Source organism: Lipotes vexillifer, unplaced genomic scaffold, assembly GCF_000442215.2.
Source record: "Lipotes vexillifer unplaced genomic scaffold, Lipotes_vexillifer_v1.1 scaffold1011, whole genome shotgun sequence".
NCBI classification, from domain to species: Eukaryota; Metazoa; Chordata; class Mammalia; order Artiodactyla; family Lipotidae; genus Lipotes; species Lipotes vexillifer.
This window is the reverse complement of record NW_006787698.1, coordinates 244,506-262,388: the sequence shown is the minus strand read 5'-3', so window position 1 is coordinate 262,388 and position 17,883 is coordinate 244,506. Positions and strand designations below refer to the sequence as shown.

Sequence of the window (17,883 nt, the reverse complement as noted above, 5' to 3'; positions counted from 1 at the left end):
GTTGTCCTCAGAGAGGGGCCTACGACCTGTGCCTCCCTGTGGACCCGTCCACCTTGGCACCAAACGCCGTGAGGGCCTCGCTCGCCCAGTCGTGACCCAGGCTGGTGGGAAGGGGTCTCGTGGGACTGTGGATCCCACTGGCTGACGTCACGGAAGGGGGAGGGGGGCAGCGGGAGACCCGGTGGCATCGAGTTGTACCCTTCATGCTGGCGGACCAGAAACCGACCCTGGTTGCTGGCTGGAGCAGATTATAAGTCACGCGGTTCTTCCTTCCAGGGCCTCCTGCGCTGCCGGCGGCAGACAGCAGACCCCCCCAGGGGAAACCGGCACACCCCAGATCAGAGTGGCCCGGAGAACTGCCCGCCCAAGGAGGCTCTGCGGAAGCTTCTGGAACATGCTGTGACGCACAGCCGGTGGGCCCAGGCTACGTGGAGGAGGTAAGTGCTGGGCATCCGGCCATTGGCTCACCCTGCTCCACCCTGGGCTCCTGTGGAGAAGGACCTTGCGGGGCCAGGCCTCGAGGCCTCGTCCCAGTTCTCCCCCTGAGACTTGCACAGCCGCCCGGGGAAGACCTCAGTGAGCCAGCATCCCTTGGATCTCACTGGAAGGCCCGGGTGCTGGGCTTCCGATCTTAGAAGGAAGGCCCGAGACAGGCAGAGGTGTTTCCTGCCGCCAGGCAGCCCCTCTTCCTGCGGCAAGGAAGGTGGCAGGAGGGATCTGTGTCCTGGAAACCCACGGGCACGTGATCCTCGGGCACAGGAGCCAGTGTGCGCCCCACACAGCACCACCTGCATGCCCGGGGCTTTGTGGGGCTCAGGTTCTGAGCCCCTCCTTACGACCCCACAGTCCCAGCCTCCTGGGTGCCTCCTGGGCCGTGCGTGTGGGCATTTCTTCTGTGCTCGTGTTCGTGCTTTTGTTCACCCAACTCAGCACCTTCTGTTTTGTCCCCTGCAAAATAGCCACAGCAGGCAGGCTTCCTGCCAGTCTGGTGGCAGCCCCGGGGTGGGGGGACAGGGGAAGGGAGGACAGGAAGGTGGTGGCAGAGGGGAGCCGGGCCTGGGAGGGCGCGCTGGTGAAGACCCATTCCTCTGAAAGCGTAAACTGCTGGGCAGACAGGAAACCAGCACCCGGCCTGGACGGCCCTGGGGGAAGGAGGTGCCCTGCTGGAGCCCAGACCCGGCGCGTGGGGGCCGTGGGCGGCGCTCAGCCGTGCCTTGTGTCTCAGGTGTGCAACGAGGAGGGCAGAGTAATCCGGTTCCACTGCAAGCTGTGCGAGTGCAGCTTCAATGACCCCAATGCCCGGGACATGCACGTGAGGGGGCGGCGGCACCGGCTGCAGTATAAGGTGTGCCAGCAGGGGGCGTCTGGTGGGCCTGGCTGGGGGTGAGCGTCTGTGCTCTTGACATCTTGGCTCACGTCTCAAAACACACCTTTTGCCCCCATGAGTCGGAGCCCCTGGGCCCTTCAGCACCCTGGGCTCAGCCAGAGGGACCCTTGGCTGCTTTCACGATGCCTCCTTGTCACAGGTTTGCCAGGGCACGCATGCACACGTGTGTTTAGACACACTTGACTATCGGGCCCCGTGTACACTTGTGCACAGCACACACTGACTCTCCTCGTGACAAACAGTGGCTTCTGGATATCTCCTCTCTTTTCAGCAGCCTTGTTGAGATATCATTCACACACCACACAGCTTGCCCATGTAAAGTGGCTTTTACTACATTCATAGAGTGTGCAACCAGCAGCTCCATCTAGTTCCAGAACAGTCCGTCAGGAGCCCCGTTCCCATTGGCAGCCACCCCCTACCCTTACCCCAGGCCCTGACAACCAGGAACCCACTCTCTGTGTCTATGGATCTGCCTGTTCTGGACGTTTCCCATCAATGGAATCACACACTGGGTGTGCTTCTGTGCCTGGCTTCTCTCACTGAGCATCGTGTTCTCAGGGTCCGCCCATGGTGTAGCGAGTGTCAGTGCTTCACCCCTTTTCCTGGCTGAGAGATGCTCCTGTGTGTGGAGGGGCACGTTGTGTGTATTTCACCCGCTGAAGCACACTTGTGTTGTTTCCACCAGTGACCAATCCTTAGACAACACTACACACTTTGAGTGATGAAATTAAGTACTAAGGACAAAGCCCAGTGAGCGAATTGGCAATGCTATTTAGAATATATAGAGCTGGATCCCACACAAACAGAGTTTCCCTGGGTTACTCTGATCGGTACGAGTATTTCCGTTCAGTCGTCCGTCAACATGCGTGACCACTGACCGTGGGTGCTCCTCCGTGTTGCGGCGCCTTCTCCCTCGGCTCCTCTGTCAGATGCGTGGACGGTTGGCTTGCGCAGTGGTGGACGTCACGTCTGCCGCTCTGCAAGTTGGTCGTAGTTTTGTTCCCCGCTGTGGTTCCCTTTCCTGCCATGGCCTTTGGGGACGAGGAGTGTTGACACTTTGGGGATTGAAACTCACTGTTGTCTAAACCTGGCAGGAGGGACTTCCCTGGCGGTCCAGCGGGTAAGACTGCGCTTCCACTGCAGGGGGCGCGGGTTCGATCCCTGGTTGGGGAACTAAGATCCCGCATGCCATGGGGCATGGGCAAACAATAAAAAAATAAACATGGCAGGGGGTGGCACTCCCTGCATTCTCATCTGAACGAAGGTCCCCCATCTTCCCAGAAAAAAGTGAACCCCGAACTTCCGATTGCGGACAAGCCCAGCATGAGAGTTCGGAAGTTGCTGGAGGAGAGGCTGAGGAAGCAGCGGCAGCTGAACAAGCAGCGTCTGGGGGAGCTGCGGCGCCAGCATGACGAGATGAGGTGCGGGGCCTCAGGGCCCTCCCCTGCGAGCCGTGCTCAGCCTGGGCCGGACCAGGCGGCACGCGGAGCCGCTTCTGGGGCTCCCCACGCTCTCCCGTGTGACTGGCCCAGGGTCCCGCCGCCGCTCACGGCTCCTTGTCCCTGCCACCCCAGCAGGCGCTACAGCTTGTGCAAGAGGTGGCTGGAAGAGGAACCACAGGCACAGGAGGCGCGCTCGGGACGCTCACCGCCCGACCAGCATGCACATCCCCTCAGGAGCAGGCAGGGGTTGTCCACAGCCAAGCCTCTGGTGGGTGGTGGTCTCATCTTGATGTCCGAATGCCTCAGGGGCTGGGGACTGGAGGGGGCTGAGGGCCTCACCTCCAGCCACAGCGATCCCTTAAAGCTTCCTGAGGCCCCAGTGGTCACATCCCTCGGGAGCCTTTGGGTGTCCATCCGAGGGGGCGGGCCGGGTCGGATGGGAACTGTGGATTGCACCCTGCTGATGGAGGGGGTCACCAGCTTCCTCGGGGCCTCTGGCTCGGAAATTCGATAACGTTGCCCAGGGAGCCCACTGGACCCTCCAGTCGGCCCAAGTTCCCCACAGCCATCGGGGCCCCGGGGTCCTCCCTGGTCCACCTCCCCTGTGGACCCTCTCATTCCTCTGCCTGGCTCTCCGGCCACTGCTTGCCTGTCAAAGCCAGCCTGACTCCGGGTCCCCCTGCGTCCCCCTGGCCACCGGGGCCTCTCAACCCGCCCGTGACGTGACACGTGTGCCTTTCCCCGAAGCCCATGAGACGGCCAGAATCCAGCGACGACCGGCACGTCATGTGCAAGCACGCCGCCATCTACCCCACAGAGGAGGAGCTCCTGGCCATCCAGAAGGCCGTCTCCCACTCAGAGCGCGCCCTCAAGCTGGTGTCCGACACAATGGCCGAGGAGGATTCCGCACGCCCAGAGCCAGAGGGCGGGGGGTGCAGGTAATGGGCATCGCCCTCCTGTTCGGGGGGCCCGGGGTGACAGAGGTGGCTCCGCTGCCAGGTGGCTTCGAGCCCTTGGACGCCCAGGGCTTTCCAGAAAACTCCCCAAGAGAGGCTCAGAGCCGGAGCCCCGAGGCTCACAGGGAGTTGTAGTCCCAACTGGAGAGAGCCGTTGTTCCAACACCAGAAGTTACTTTTCCTGTCGAAGACGTGTGTAGAAATGTAGTTCACAGGGGATTAGCCCCTCTGTTTCCTCACCCATAACGCGGACATAAGTGATTCTCCTGGAGCAGGAGGTGCCGCCGAGCATCCGCATGAATCATCTTTCCAGCTGCCGGGAGTGTTGCAAGATGGAAAGTCCCGATGCCTTGTAGCCATTTACTTTTCTGGCCGCACCACACAGCTTGTGGGATCTCAGTTCCCCGACCAGGGATTGAACCCGGGTCCTCAGCAATGAGGGCGTGGAGTCCTAACCACTGGACCGCCAGGGAATGCCATCATTTACTTTTTAAAGGTTTTTTGTGGGGTTTTTTGGTGGTAAAATACTCAACACAAAATTTGCCATCGTGACCATTTTTACATGTACACTATGGCAGCACTAAGTACATTCACAAGGTTTTGCAACCATCACTGCTGTCCATTTCCAGAACTTTTTCATGATCCAAAAACAGAAATCCGTCCTGTGAAATTCCCCAGGCCGCTCGCTGCCCCTGTCCTTGGTACCCACCTTTCCACTCCCTGTCTCCACGGCTTGGCCTGTTCTGGACGTTTCACTCCAGTGGAATCATGCAGCATCTGTCCTTTTGTGTCTGGCTGATTCCAATCTGTAGCTTGTTCCTGCCACAGTGTTTGCTCCCTGACAAGAACATGCGACCCACTCGTGGGTCACCAGGTGTCATAACGAAATGCACTCGCCCCTCAGCCTGAACACAGCTGCCTCCCCGGGACAGTGGGCCTTCCTCACGGCCTGGAAGGGGAAGCAGGCACGGCCCCTTGGGCAGAAAGGGGGGCCCTCCCTTAACCTCCACCCCGATGTATTCTGAAGGAAAAGGCCCCTCACTTAGTGCTTTGCAGTTTTGCTCCCGTTTTCTCCCTGTACTCGTGTTTTGGGTTTTTTGTTGTTGTTGTTTGTTTGTTTGAAAATATTTTATTTATTTATTTATTTAATTATGGCTGCGTTGGGTCTTAGTTGCGGCATGCGGGATCTTGGTTGCAGTATGCGGGATCTTTCGTTGCGGCGTGTGGGCTCTTCGTTGCCATGCGTGGGGCTTCTCTGTAGTCGTGGTGTGCAGGCTCATTAGTTGCGGCGCGAGGACTCTCTAGTTATGGTGCGTGGGCTCCGTAGCCCTGTGGCATGTGGGATCTTAGTTTCCTGACCAGAGATTGAACAGGCGCCCCCTGCAGTGGAAGCGCAAAGTCTTAACCACTGGGCCGCCAGGGAAGTCATGGATGTTCTATTATTTACTTAACTATCGCAAAGAGTGTGTTAGTGTTTGGTTGTTTTTTTTTTTCTATTTTATTATGGAAATTCTCTAACACACACAAAAGGTGATGAGACCCAAGTGACCATCCCTAAGCCAGGGATGACTCACTTGCTCTCTACCCACCCCCCTCCTCGACAGACCACTGCTGTTAAAGGAAACACTATCAGACACGATATCAGGCATTAGCCTGAGGGTGGAGTATGTGTCTCTAAACAAGACTCTTTTTCATTTAACAAAACCAGAATACCATTATCATACTTGAAAAAAATGAACAATAATTCTTCAACCCCATCAAATATCCAGTCAGTGCTGAAATTTCCAGTTTTTTGTTTAGGGTTTTTTTTTGTTTTGCAGTTGGTGTTGAATCAGGGTCCAAATTGATTGACAACCTGTCAGTCTCTTTATCTGCAGGTTCCCTGCCTCTCTGCTTTGTTTTCCCCTGAAGGATCTGGTCCTGGTCCCGTAGATGTCCCAGGTGTGGCCAGGTCCCCTCAGACCATCCCAGGCTCCAGCACTTGCAGTTCCGAGACAGACCACAGAGAAATACACAAATGCATTACAGAATTAGGTTATCTCATATCCTGAGAAGTGTCACAAAGAAAACAGCAAAGTGGGCATCAGGGAGTGGCAGGATCAGGTGGCAGCTTCGAGAGCCAAGGGGCGGACATTTGTGTTGTGACAGCTATGGGGAGGGCCGCCACGTGAGGGCACCCCAGGCAGTGGTCCAGGTGGGATGAGCCTCCTGGTGAGGGAGTGGAAGGAGAGGGCGGTGGTGAGGCGTCCCAGGGGTCAGGCTAGAGGCCTCAGGCCCCAGGAGGAAGCTCGGTGTCCCCAGCCTGCAGAGGGGCAGCACTGGGAGGGTGGCTGCCAGGTGGACGTGGTGGTGGCAGTCACCTGCAGAAAGTGACCAGGCCGGTGCAGTGCAGGTGGGGACACGACTTGGGGGGAGGCAGGGAGCGTCTGGCCGGCGGCCTCAGGGGAGTCCAGCTGGGGGGCGAAGTGGCCGCGTAGGTGGCTCAGCAGCACAAAGCCAAAAGGACCCATGAGGGGGCGCTGCTGGCTGAGGACCAGGGCGCCGCTGGGGGTGGCTGCGGGTGGCCTTTTCCAGAATGCAGTTTATTAGGAAACGGTGACGGCCGCCAGCCCTGCTGAGCAACACAACTTCCTAGCAGCGGTTCCAAGCGCTTCTCCCAGATCTGTCTCTTCGTGGCTCTTTGATCAGGTGCCCCTGGGGAGGGCCGTGCTCCCGTTTTACAGATGAGGAAGTAGCCCCGCGTGCAGGAGCAGGGACCCTTTCTCCCCACCCTCTGCCCACGCGTTTGCGGGTTTGTCTCGGCAGCCGCCCAGGCCCCTCTGCTCGGATCCTGAAAGGCGTGATGCGGGTCGGCCTGCTGGCGAAGGGCCTCCTCCTGCGGGGAGACAGGGCCGTGCAGCTGATCCTGCTCTGCTCCCAGAAGCCCAGCCGTGCGCTGCTGCGCAGAGTCACGGAGCAGCTGCCCCTCCAGCTCCCGGTGAGGCGCCCGGCCGCGCATCGTGTGGCTTCTACGAGGCTTGGACACAAACCGGTTTGTTTTTAGAAACAGGCACAAGGAGAGAGTGGTGGAACTTGAGGGTTCCTTTACAGAGGGGGTTGAGGGTAGAGCTTGGAAACAGTCTAAACGTCCAGTCACTGAGGACGGTTACTTCCGTCACATCCACAGCAGAGCCCAGCCAGCCAGCACGGAGCACAAACAGGACGAAATCCACAGGACAAACACTCAGGCTCATGAGACTAGAGAGGCACAGGGCTGGGGGTCGGCCGGACTTTCTCCTCCAGAGCAGTTCCTGTTGTTGTCATAGAGCCTTTTTTTTTTTTTAATCTATTTATTTATTTTTGGCTGAGTTGGGTCTTCGTTGCTGCGCGCGGCTTTCTCTAGTTGTGGTGAGCAGGGGCTACTCTTCGTGTGGTGCGCGGGCTTCTCGTTGCGGTGGCTTCTCTTGTTGTGGAGCACAGGCTCTAGGCGTGTGGGCTTCAGTAGTTGTGGCTCGCGGGCTCAGTAGTTGTGGCTCACGGGCTCTAGAGCGCAGGCTCAGTAGTTGTGGCATATGGGCTTAGTTGCTCCGTGGCATGTGGGATCTTCCCGGACTGGGGCTTGAACCCGTGTCCCCTGCACTGGCAGGCAGATTCTTAACTACTGTGCCACCAGGGAAGTCCCTGTCATAAAGCTTTTCTCAAGCGAGATGGTAACTGGGAGAAGAGTGAAATCATGTCATGATTTAACTTGATCATCTTCCATTAAAATACTCAGTTCCCAGGGCGGTTTCTTCTTCCTGATGTGTCTGCTGCCCTTCCCGAGAGAATTCAGCATCGTTCCTCTGACTCGTGTAGTGAGCACTGGAGGCCGGGCAGACCCAGGCTCGCCTCTGGGGCTCCCAGTCTGGTCAGGAGACACAATCAACAAACAGAGCAAGCTAAGTTCCAGTTTATCTTCTGTAGAGAAATTAAAACCTGATGTCAAATAGCGAGCACCTGGGGAGAGTGGGGGCCACTTCAGACAGGACCGTGGGAGGTGTGTGTCCTGACAGAAGATGGAACAGGTGAGGTGAGAGCTGAGAGATGAGGAGAGGCCTTGAAAGATGCAGGGTGGGCAGTATTCCACATAGAAGGACCTGTACCTGCAGAGGCCAAGAGGCAGGAGGCCCAGGGAGGCGCGTGCCTGAATGGACAAGGGCCTAGATCAAGGTGCGCCTGAAGGCCATGTGGGGAGGTTAGATTGCCTCCTCAGGGAAATGGGGAGACTGGAGGGTTTTAAGCAGGGGAATGACATGCTCCGACTTCACCAGTTTAATCAGTCATTTCCTGCACACCCATGACATGACAGTTTTCTGCTCAATACTGTAGGGGTTGCAAAGATGGCTCAGATGCAAGCCCTGTCCTCCGGAACCTTGCAGCCCAGTGGCTAAGACAAAGCCCTAAGCCCCATGAAGATGGATGAGGCCATGGGGAAGATGGCTAAAGGCCACGGGAGAGCTGGCAGTGCCCCCCACTCCCAGCGGTGTAGACAAGACCCTTCTAGCCGTTACCTGGCTGAGTGTCTCGGGGGACCCCAAAGCAAGATGAGGGACACAGTAAAGCTTTTTCTATGCAGGCACCGGGTCACTGCACCAAACCCACCTTCGTTGTGCAGTCTCCCCGGGAGGCTGGTAATCGGGGATGGCAGTCGGAGTTCTGATGACTGTGTGCAAGGGGTCCCTTCTTCCTGAGCTCCTGAGAGTGACAAGCCGGAGAGGGTGTAAACGGAGGGGAGAGAGATCCGCCAAGAGGGCGGGGCTTGTCTGGAGGCTCTGACCCTCAGGGTATCCCCCAGTGATGCAGCCGGTGCAGGCTGGGTCCTAAGGATGCGTGTGCTGGGGCAGGGCTGAACCCTGGGCAGCCATGGGGTGGGTACTGGAGCCGAGGGGCCTCAGATCTTGTCTGGAGGCAGCCCCTGTCCAGTGTCCTGAGAAACCATCATTCTGCCCTCATTACCCAAACAGTAGCCTGCTGGACCAACTGAAGGATTTTGCATTTTTCACTGAATAGCATCTCTTGAGTCACATTCCGTATTCTTACTTAGGGAGCTTCATTCTCTTTTTGTGGCCGAAGAGTACCCTGTTGCCACTTGTCCATAACTAGCTGGGTCCTTCCATGTAGTTGGACATTTAGGTTGTGTCCAGTGTTCTGTGTTACCAGTGAGGCTGCAGCAGATGAAGAACCTTGTACACACACTGCTCCACACACGTGGGAGCCCGTCCCGGGGCAGAGTCACGGGGTCCGAGGCATGAGCCTGGAGGCTTCTGCTGAGTGTGGCCAGGTCAGCCTCCACCAGCAGTTTAGAGACGCGTGGATTTGCCAGCCCAGCGCCTCCTCAGACTCTGAGTTTTGTCCTTCCTACAGCTGACGATGGCACCCCATTCTAGTTTTAATGTGATTCTCCCTTGCCATGGGAGTCTTTTTTTGTCATTATATAGAAAGGGTCACTTTGGTTTCTCTTTCTGCAAACTGTCTATCACTTGCCAGTTTTTTTTTTTAAGATTTATTATTTATTTATTTATTTGTATTATTTATTTTTTGTGGCTGCGTTGGGTCTTAGTTGCGGCACACGGGATCTTCACTGAGGCATGCGGGATCTTTGTGGCATGTGGGTTTTCTCTTCACTAGTTGTGGCAGGCAGACTCCAGGGCACGTGGGCTCTCCAGTTGAGGGGCGCAAGCTCAGTAGTTGTGGCACACGGCATGTGAGATCTTAGCTCCCCAACCAGAGATTGAACCCGAGTCCCCTGCACGGGAAGGCAGATTCTTTACCGCTGGACCACCAGGGAAGTCCCCACTTGCCGGTTTTGCTGTTGGGTTGCTGATCTTGTTGTTATTGAGCTTTGGGTGTTTTTACATATGAAGGCACCTTGATGCTGGGTCTGCTGTCTATGCATTTTTACGTGTGCACTTCTGGAGGCTGGGGCTGTGTCTGTGTCCCTAGGAGGTTCCAGAACACCCAGCATGGGGCCTGGTACCCAACCGCATCCTGCCTCTCAGCTGGAGTAATGAGGCCTTGTGTTGTATTTGCACCTCGTAGATGGTGACAGAGGACCAGTACGAGGTCTCCTCTGACCCTGAAGCCAACATCATCATCTCCTCCTGCGAGGAGCCCAGGATACAGGTCACTGTGTCCATCACCTCGCCCCTAATGCGGGAAGACCTCTCTGCAGACCGAGGTGCGTCAGGGCCCTTCCGTCCAGCCCTCCTCTCCACACACCCGGTGGCCTAGGGCAGCACCCGCCTCTGCTCTGGGTGGGAGGTGGGGGGGTTGCCACAGCCAGTTTCCGGCAGCCCGGATGCCTTGGTGAGATAAGAGCTGGGCCTTGGGGCTGCAGAGGAAGGGAGGTAGAGAGCTAGGGCAGAGTGTCAAGTGGCTCAGTACTCAGCTGTGGGGCACGTGCACGGGGAGCACTTCCTCCCATCCCTCCTGGCTGTGCGGGGACCTGTGCTCCCCACCCAGAGGAGACCAGCTGTGGCCCATCCCCCAGCAAGACAGGGGCCAGGGGACCTGAGACAGATGCGCATTGCCTGAGCCAGTGGGAGGGGGTGGGGGGGTGAGGCCAGAGGGCAGCCAACAGGGAGGGTGCAGGCCAAGCCGATGGGGATGCACCTGAGTCTCATCCAGCCGTGGAACCTCCTGGAACAGCCCTGGAGACTTTCCCAAACTCCAGTCTTTCTTGGACCCCCTTCATGATTGTTGTCAGATCTGAGGGTCATGAACCACTGATGCTTTCCTCTGAATCAATTCCTTTTTGACTCTTAAATTTTTAAAGAGGAGAGCCTTTGAACCATAAGTGGAAAGCCATTACTGGTTGTCATAAAGAGAGTGTCATCTGAAAATAAATACAGTGGGAAGAAAAATTGATGCCCTTCAGTTCCAGGTGGAGGCCCTGCTCGGGCTTGCTCCGAGGCGGGGATTGGGAATGTCGGAAAGGGTTCAAGGTCCAAGGCCACGGAATAGAGGTGGACTGGAGGGCGCTAGAGAACTGGAAACCCCTCTGAGGGAGCCCCGGGCCCCCAAGAGCCGCGATGTCCCCGCCCTGCTGGTTGCTGCTGGGAGGGGAGCTTTCAGCTTCCTCTGTTGCTTGCTCTCAGCCCCAGAGGAGCAGACCCAGGCCTGGGGGTTGGAGGGTTTATGGGTGAAAGAGAAACCTCTGCTCCTTCCTGTGACCTAAAGCACCAGGACCTCACAGAATAAGGGGAGAAGAATTTTCCTGAAGCAAGAAGAAAAAGGAATCAAGAACAGGCCGGAATCTCCCCCAGACACGGGGCCCTGGTCACCCGTGATGGCGTGTGCTCAAACCTGACCCGCTGTCTCCCTCTTAATTATGCGTGTGGAAGTTTCTGGAAATCCAGCTTCACACATAGTTTTCCATCTGAACCGTGATTTGCTAACCAAGGGAGTCAGTGCTGATGGTACCGGGTGACAAGCGTGGAGCTCTCTCCTTGTGAGAGCACAGAACCCGGAGGAGATGGGATCTTCGTGGAGAGGATGTTCGTGGTCCTTGCAGCATCCCGGAGAAAGGGCCAGCGAGCAGAACCATATGTCTTCTGGATAAATGCAAAGAGGCCTAGGGACCTGAGGGCCCGGCCACGTGGCCTGGGCAGCGGGAGCAGGGAGAGGGGCGCCTGGCCCATGTGCCCTTCTCTTCTAGAAGGAACAGCGGTGCCTCCGCCTGACCCAGGAGATGTCCTGAGCTCAGAGAAGTGCCTCCAGTCGCTGGCTGCCCTCCGCCACGCCAAGTGGTTCCAGGTCAGGGGTCAGGCCCAGAGTGGGCTCCCAGTACAAATGAGGGACAGACGTGAGTGGGGCGGTTCCTTGGCCGGCTGATCGACCCACGTGTCCACGCCCAGCGCTAACCTGATGGAGGTTGCATCCTGGCTGATTGGGTCGGGAACTTGAAAGGAGTGACCACCACTCTGGGGGTGGGGGGCACAACGGCTGGCACTAGGGCTCAGCCGTAGGCTGTTTGGGAGTGGAGCCTGCTTCCGGTCGCCAGCTGTGAGGCCGGCAGGCCCATGCCTCCCGGAGTCCCTCACTGCCTCCACTGCCAGGACAGGACCCTCGGCTGGGCTCGCTGCCCCTGGATCAGCCCTTGTTCCCTTGGCCCCGTGCACGTCCCCCCCTTGGCCACGTGCTTACAGCTCCCTGGAGCTAACCATGTGCTTCTTTCCCCGAAGGCGAGAGCCAGCGGCCTGCAGCCCTGTGTGATCGTCATCAGGGTCCTTCGGGACCTCTGCCAGCGCGTGCCCACCTGGGGGGCCCTGCCGGACTGGGTAAGGCAGTGCCAGGGGGCTGGCCCTTCTTTAGGAAGCCCCCAACCCCTGACAGGCCACAGCCCTGGGAGGCCGAGCCTCATTTCCTGGTTCAGCGCTCAGCTTTCCAACAAAGGGCTGGTGTCCGTCTGAGCGCCAGGAGAGGTGGATCGCGGTGGGGCATATCGGGGTCCCTTGGCCCCAGGGTGAGGCTTGCTACAGACACAGTCTCATTTGACTGCATTATCTGGAACCCACAACCTTGTGGGCAGAATCAGGAAGCATGCAAATACAAGGGCTCCCCAGCAAGAGGTGGGGTGTTTGCCTAGACCTGCAGGTGTCAGTGCAGAGGCCCCCGTGAGGGCAGGCAGCCTGGTGCAGACCCACCTCCTCTGAAGGGGAGATCCCCTGCGGCCCTGACACCCCTGGTCAGCAGGCCCTGAGCCCTTCTGGGGGGAGAGGATGCGAAGGCCCCCTGGGACCCGGGCAGGTGACTCCTTGGAGGTGGGGACAAGCCTGCACGAGTCCCCAAGTCCTTGTGACCCTCATGGCCCTCACTGTCTGAACCTCGGGTCATGGAGAATGAGTTTCTTTTAACCCTCATGACACTGGTTTGCAATGTTACCATCTATGGGATTTTGCTGATGTCAAAACTAGGTGAGAGAGTTCCCTAGAGAACTGAGAGAAACCCGCCCAAGGCCACACCAGGGTGGCAAGGCCCCGGTGACCCCCTCCTTGTAGAAGTTCAGGGGTGGGTGGGTGTGAGGGGAAGAGCTGGGAGGGGGGCCTCACGTCCCCAGTCCCCTGGAGACCTGGCCGAGGCCGCACAGCCGCGCCGTCCTCAAAGGCCCGGGTCTCCTTCTCTGTCCCCACCCGGCCCAGGCCATGGAGCTGCTGGTGGAGAAGGCTCTGAGCAGCACGAAGGGGCCCCTGAGCCCCGGAAACGCCGTGAGACGGGTCCTGGAGTGCGTGGCCTCGGGGACGCTCCTGACAGGTCAGTCCCCGTTGGCCGGGAGCCCAGACCCTGGAGCACGTGGCAGAGACCAAGGGCCATGACGGGGGTGGGGGGACGGGGTAGCGCAGAGGAGCCTCTTAGGAACACTCGAGAACTACGTCCAGCACCGGCAGGACAGCGGACACAGACATGCACACACGTGTCACCACTCAAGGGAGCCGCGCGGAGGTGTAGACCAGCCGGAAGGAGAGGTGGGGTGGAGGCTGGAGGGGAGGGGTCCGTGCCTTCTCTCACGCTCCTCTGATGGCACACCCACCCTCTCTGGGGAGCCAGGGACAGCCCGGGGGACATTTCCGAAGGAAACAACAGGAATTCCACGATGGGCTGTGTACAAAGATGTTCACCACGATGTCCTTCACGGTCGCAGAAGGGGGAGAGCACGCATGCGGCTCATGTGACATGTTAGATGCAAAACGGTGTTTTCCAGTCATTTCAGTGACATGGGACGATAGCATTTTAAGTGGAAGAAGAGGATGATACACTGGCCCGTGGTGTGAGCCTTTTCTGTAACTACATGCTCGCCCACGTGTGCACACACACGCGCGCGCGGGCGGTGAGGAGGTCTGCTGAACGCCTGTGGGGCTGGAGGGAGGACTGGCAGGGGAGAGGCCCGGTGTGGCCCGTGGGCGCGAGGCTGCCAGGTGCAGACCCCTCAGCCCTGCAGAGCCGCAGTGGCGCCTTCGTAAGGGTGCACTCTCCTGCTCTGCCACTCCCACCTCCCCTCTCAAAGATGGGCCGGGGCTCCAGGATCCCTGCGAGAGAGACCAGATGGACGCCCTCGGGTCCATGACCCTCCAGGAGCGGGAGGACATCACGGCCAGTGCCCAGGTAGGAGGCCAGCCCACGGGGCTCCCCGACTCGGGCCAGCTCGACCTGGCTGCGGGCGGCCCAGGTCCCAGCCCCCATTCGCATCTGTGTTGCATCCCAGGAAATGGTCTGGGACTCCCCTTCCCACCCCCTCCCTTACAGAGACAGGTGGCTTGTGGGTGACAGGACTGCTTCCGGGGACAGGGCCAGCCTGGCCCAGAAACAAAGCTACTCCTGTGATGAGGCGCAGACTTGGGGCCTCCTTGGCCGGTACTGTCCTCCCCAACCCTGCCCTGTGGTCTGCAAACACCCAGCCAAGGCCTCCAGCTGGGCCTAAACAGCTTCAGGCCCCAAAGCAGAGACCCCGTCTGTGGCTTCCTTTTGTTTGCAAGTTTTTACTTATAAGCAAGTCCCCCAGCAGTACAGAAATCGCACTGGGCCTGGCATTTATGAATGGCCTTCAGTGGAAAGAGTCAAATTGCTCTTGATCAGAGCCGAGCCCGGAGGGGCAGGATCTAAGTTCCCTGTAGTGAGAAGAGAAAGAACTGAAATTCCGAGGGGCTTCCTGGCACAGTACTCACCACCAGCTGGTGCAAGCAACTCCCAGTACAGTTCTTCATGCCCAAGGGTGACATGAGCTCTGCAGTTGCTAGAAGGGTGTCGAGGATGCCCAGCAAGCCCCCCGAGTCCGCACGGGGCCATGAGAGGCGGGCCAGGAGGCCGCAGGCAGAAGGGTCCTGACGGGTCGTTTGCCCCCAGCACGCCCTGCGCATGTTGGCGTTCCGGCAGATCCACAAGATCCTGGGCATCGACCCTCTGCCGCCCCCCAAAAGCAGGCCTGGGGCGCGCTTCCGGAAGAGACCACGGGAGGCAAGCGAGACCGAGGCAGAGGAGGGCGCCGGCCAGAGGAAGCGGGCTGGTGGGGCAGAGAGGGGCCCGTGTGAGCGGCCTCGCCTCCCCAACGGGACCTGACGCCCCACCGAATGGCTGCTTCACCCCTGACGCTGGGCAGTCCTGTTTTCCTCTGCAGTAATGTTCCATAGATTTCTTTAAAGACACTTGTGCTTAAATCATTAGCAAAATCTCTTCATCTGGCAATTTCAGCTGCAGGGGTTGGGGCACAGCGCCCCAAGGCCTGCCTTCACCCAGGAGAGAAGGTGCAGCACGATTTTAAACCCTGGCATTTCTTGCTAGCTTTAAACTCACCTTGTGGCCTACTAAGGGTGTGGGTTTTTAAATGGCTTCGTGAGGACACACCAGCCGTGCGTGGATTTGAAATCTCACGGGCAAGCCCACTGGGGGTCCCACATCAGGAAGCCTGTCCCCGGAAGGTAGGTCGGGAGGATCTGGGGTGGTGGCCAAGCCTGAGAGTGTGCCCAGGCCGGGGTCCTCAGTCCCCAAGCCCAGTCTGTTCCAAACACGCTGCCCCCTCCAGCTCCCCAGCCTGGAGATGGCCCCGCGGCCAGAGGTCTGCAGGGCCTGAGCTGGGCTCGTCCCCCAGCCCGCCATGGGAGGGCCACAGAGCCGAAGGGTGGTGAGCATGCAGGCCGGGCACGCCCCTGACCCCCGGAACATCTGTGACCCCCGTGGCACTGCACCCCATGCCACTCTGGGCCTTCTGCACTACGAGGAACAGCTCTGTACACCTCACTCGGGGCTGGGTTTGCCTTGTCTTTCTCCCGTCCTCCTTGCATAGGTGCAGCCAGTGTGGGTCCAGGACCCGCCCCTTGAAAGTGGAGTCTGGGGGCTCTGCCTGGTGCGGGGCACAGAATCAGGCATCTCCTGGCACTGGTGGACATGAGGGCACCCTTGCCCAGCCTCCGCCCCTATCCGTCCAAACTTCCCTCTTTGCGACAACTTCTCTTGTCTGGCTGCCCTGTGGCCCTGAAGGAGATAGTCCATCTTTGGGCTGACACAATCCTTTCTGGTCACTTGATTGTTTCAAGCTCATTTCTGCGTTTAAGGGACAGCCTCTGTGTGGCTTCACATCTAATGTCTTCGTAGAACTACCTGGAAGTTTGGGGGGGTGGGGAATAAACGAGATATGCCTGTCTCTTGGTGTGGACCGTGCAGTCCTTCCTCGGGGTGCAGTGACCCTGCTGGGCTCCTGCAGCCTCTCAGGGCCCCAGGCAGGGGCCCTGACCAGCCAGAACTTCTCCCCAAGGCTCTGAGGCTGGGAGTGTGGATGGGGAGGAGGTCCAAGGGGCTGGTGCTGCCCAGGTGTGGGCCTCTCAGGCCATCTCCACGCTGAGGTCCCCTGGGAATGCAGAGGAGCCAGGCTCTGCAGACCCCACCCCCAATCCCGGGGATCCAGCCCAGGAAGCACTCATCTCACACACATCCCACAGCCACTCAAGGAACCCACCCTGGCCTGGTCCAGGAGATACACAGTGGGACCATCAGCGGGAGGGTTGGGGACCCAGAAGGCTTCCTGGAGGAGGGGGCAGCCAAGCTGAGTTGGGAGGGGTGGCTCTCCACCTGCAGGCCCTCTACCAAGAGTTCCCCCGCAGTTTCCCCAAATTCTCATTGCAAACCTCAGGGGTTGGCGGGGGTCCAGAGAGGGAGAGGGCAGGTTGGAGGGCAGAGAGGGGTGGAGGCGGGCGAGGTTGCAGTGGCCCGTAGCGGAAGTGGTACATGTCCGTGGGCACAGACCAGGGCAGGGAGATGGCCAGGACCCCCTTCTCAGAGCTGGGCCAAGGGAGTGTCGGCCCCCCATGCAGGCAAAGCTTAGCCTGGTTCTACCAGACACATTATCTACCGGAAACAAGAAGCAGCCAGCTGGTGCCTGACCACTCTGACCTCCCCAGAAGGGCAGGCCGCTCTTCTCTGCTTCTGGACCCTTCCTGAGGGAGCAGCACCCCAACAGCACGAGTGAAGGCAGAGCAGCCCCTCGGCTACAGCCGCAGACTGGGCACAGGGGACATTCTCCACCTCATGTGGGGGAGACTTCACCCGCACACACCCTCTCCCTCTGCATCTCTGTCGACAGCTCTGCTATTCATCCAGCTGCCCAGGCTGACCACCACCACCACTGAGGAGTCCTTCTGGGTTCCTTTGTGCTCGGGGCCAAGCCATCTGGAAGTCCTGTTGGTCCCACTTCTGTTGCTCTCCATTCACAGCTTCTAGCACTCTGCAGCTTCAACCCTCCAGCAGCTGGGGCCTCAGGATAAAACTCAGGATTACACTCAAGATAAAACCCCAAATCCCGACAAAGCCCCCCCAGAGAACCCAACTGCCACCCTCTGCCTCAGTAACTCCACTTCAGACCTACTAGTCTCTGCTGGTCCTCAGCAAACCAGCCAAACTTCTTCCTGCCCCAGGGCCTTTGCACATGCTTTTCCCACTGCCTGTTAAGCTCTTCCCCTGGCCTGTATGGCCAGCTGCTCCTCTCCTCTTTTGGGTCTCAGAGAGGCCTCCTTTAACACCTCAACCTGTCACATAACCCTATTCATTTCCTTTATGCCACACGCCACTGATTAAAATCATTTGTTATCTGCCTTGCTCCCACGCTGTGAACTGTCTGCGGGCAGCAAGTATATCTGCCTTACTCACCACAGCACCCCAGGTCTAGAATAGACCAAGTTCAGTAAATATGTTAATGCTTGAAACCATGCTCTGACCCTCAAGGATGGGTGTCTGTGTTGGAGGAATTCATCTCCTAGCAGATAAGAAGACACCGTTTGTTTCGGTGTCATCCCAGGAGATTACTGTACCGATCAGGATGACAGCCTTTGGCTAAGGCGGTGGCAAGAGGATGAAGGGAAGGGAGAACGGGTTGGCATTCAGGGGTGGCCATCACCGCTGCACTTTTGTGGAAAGCCCCTGTCCCGCTACCATGAGCCTTCCTCACATCCTGGCAGTAGCAGCTCCGGGAAATCTCACGACCCACTGCTCACCATCCCATCCCTGCCTCCTAGGGAAGATGGATGTGATCTTCTCCAGGTGGTGTAAAACCAATCCAGTTGACAGAGAGTTAAATCTGCCCCCCGCCTCAGCAACT

The 17,883-nt window shown here is 58.5% G+C and overlaps 1 protein-coding gene across 1 annotated transcript in view; it reads left to right on the top strand.

Annotated features, from left to right (window-relative positions):
* Positions 1-14,855, top strand: part of ZFR2 (zinc finger RNA binding protein 2) — a 42,210-nt gene extending 27,355 nt beyond the window's left edge. The window contains exons 8-19 of the mRNA XM_007460722.1: positions 277-437; positions 1,226-1,345; positions 2,669-2,808; positions 2,962-3,097; positions 3,577-3,767; positions 6,591-6,762; positions 9,843-9,981; positions 11,461-11,558; positions 11,987-12,082; positions 12,944-13,055; positions 13,807-13,904; positions 14,643-14,855. Coding sequence (XP_007460784.1) covers positions 277-437; positions 1,226-1,345; positions 2,669-2,808; positions 2,962-3,097; positions 3,577-3,767; positions 6,591-6,762; positions 9,843-9,981; positions 11,461-11,558; positions 11,987-12,082; positions 12,944-13,055; positions 13,807-13,904; positions 14,643-14,855 — 1,676 coding nt within the window. The remainder of the gene's footprint in view (positions 1-276; positions 438-1,225; positions 1,346-2,668; positions 2,809-2,961; positions 3,098-3,576; positions 3,768-6,590; positions 6,763-9,842; positions 9,982-11,460; positions 11,559-11,986; positions 12,083-12,943; positions 13,056-13,806; positions 13,905-14,642) is intronic.
* Positions 14,856-17,883: the final 3,028 nt, after the last annotated feature.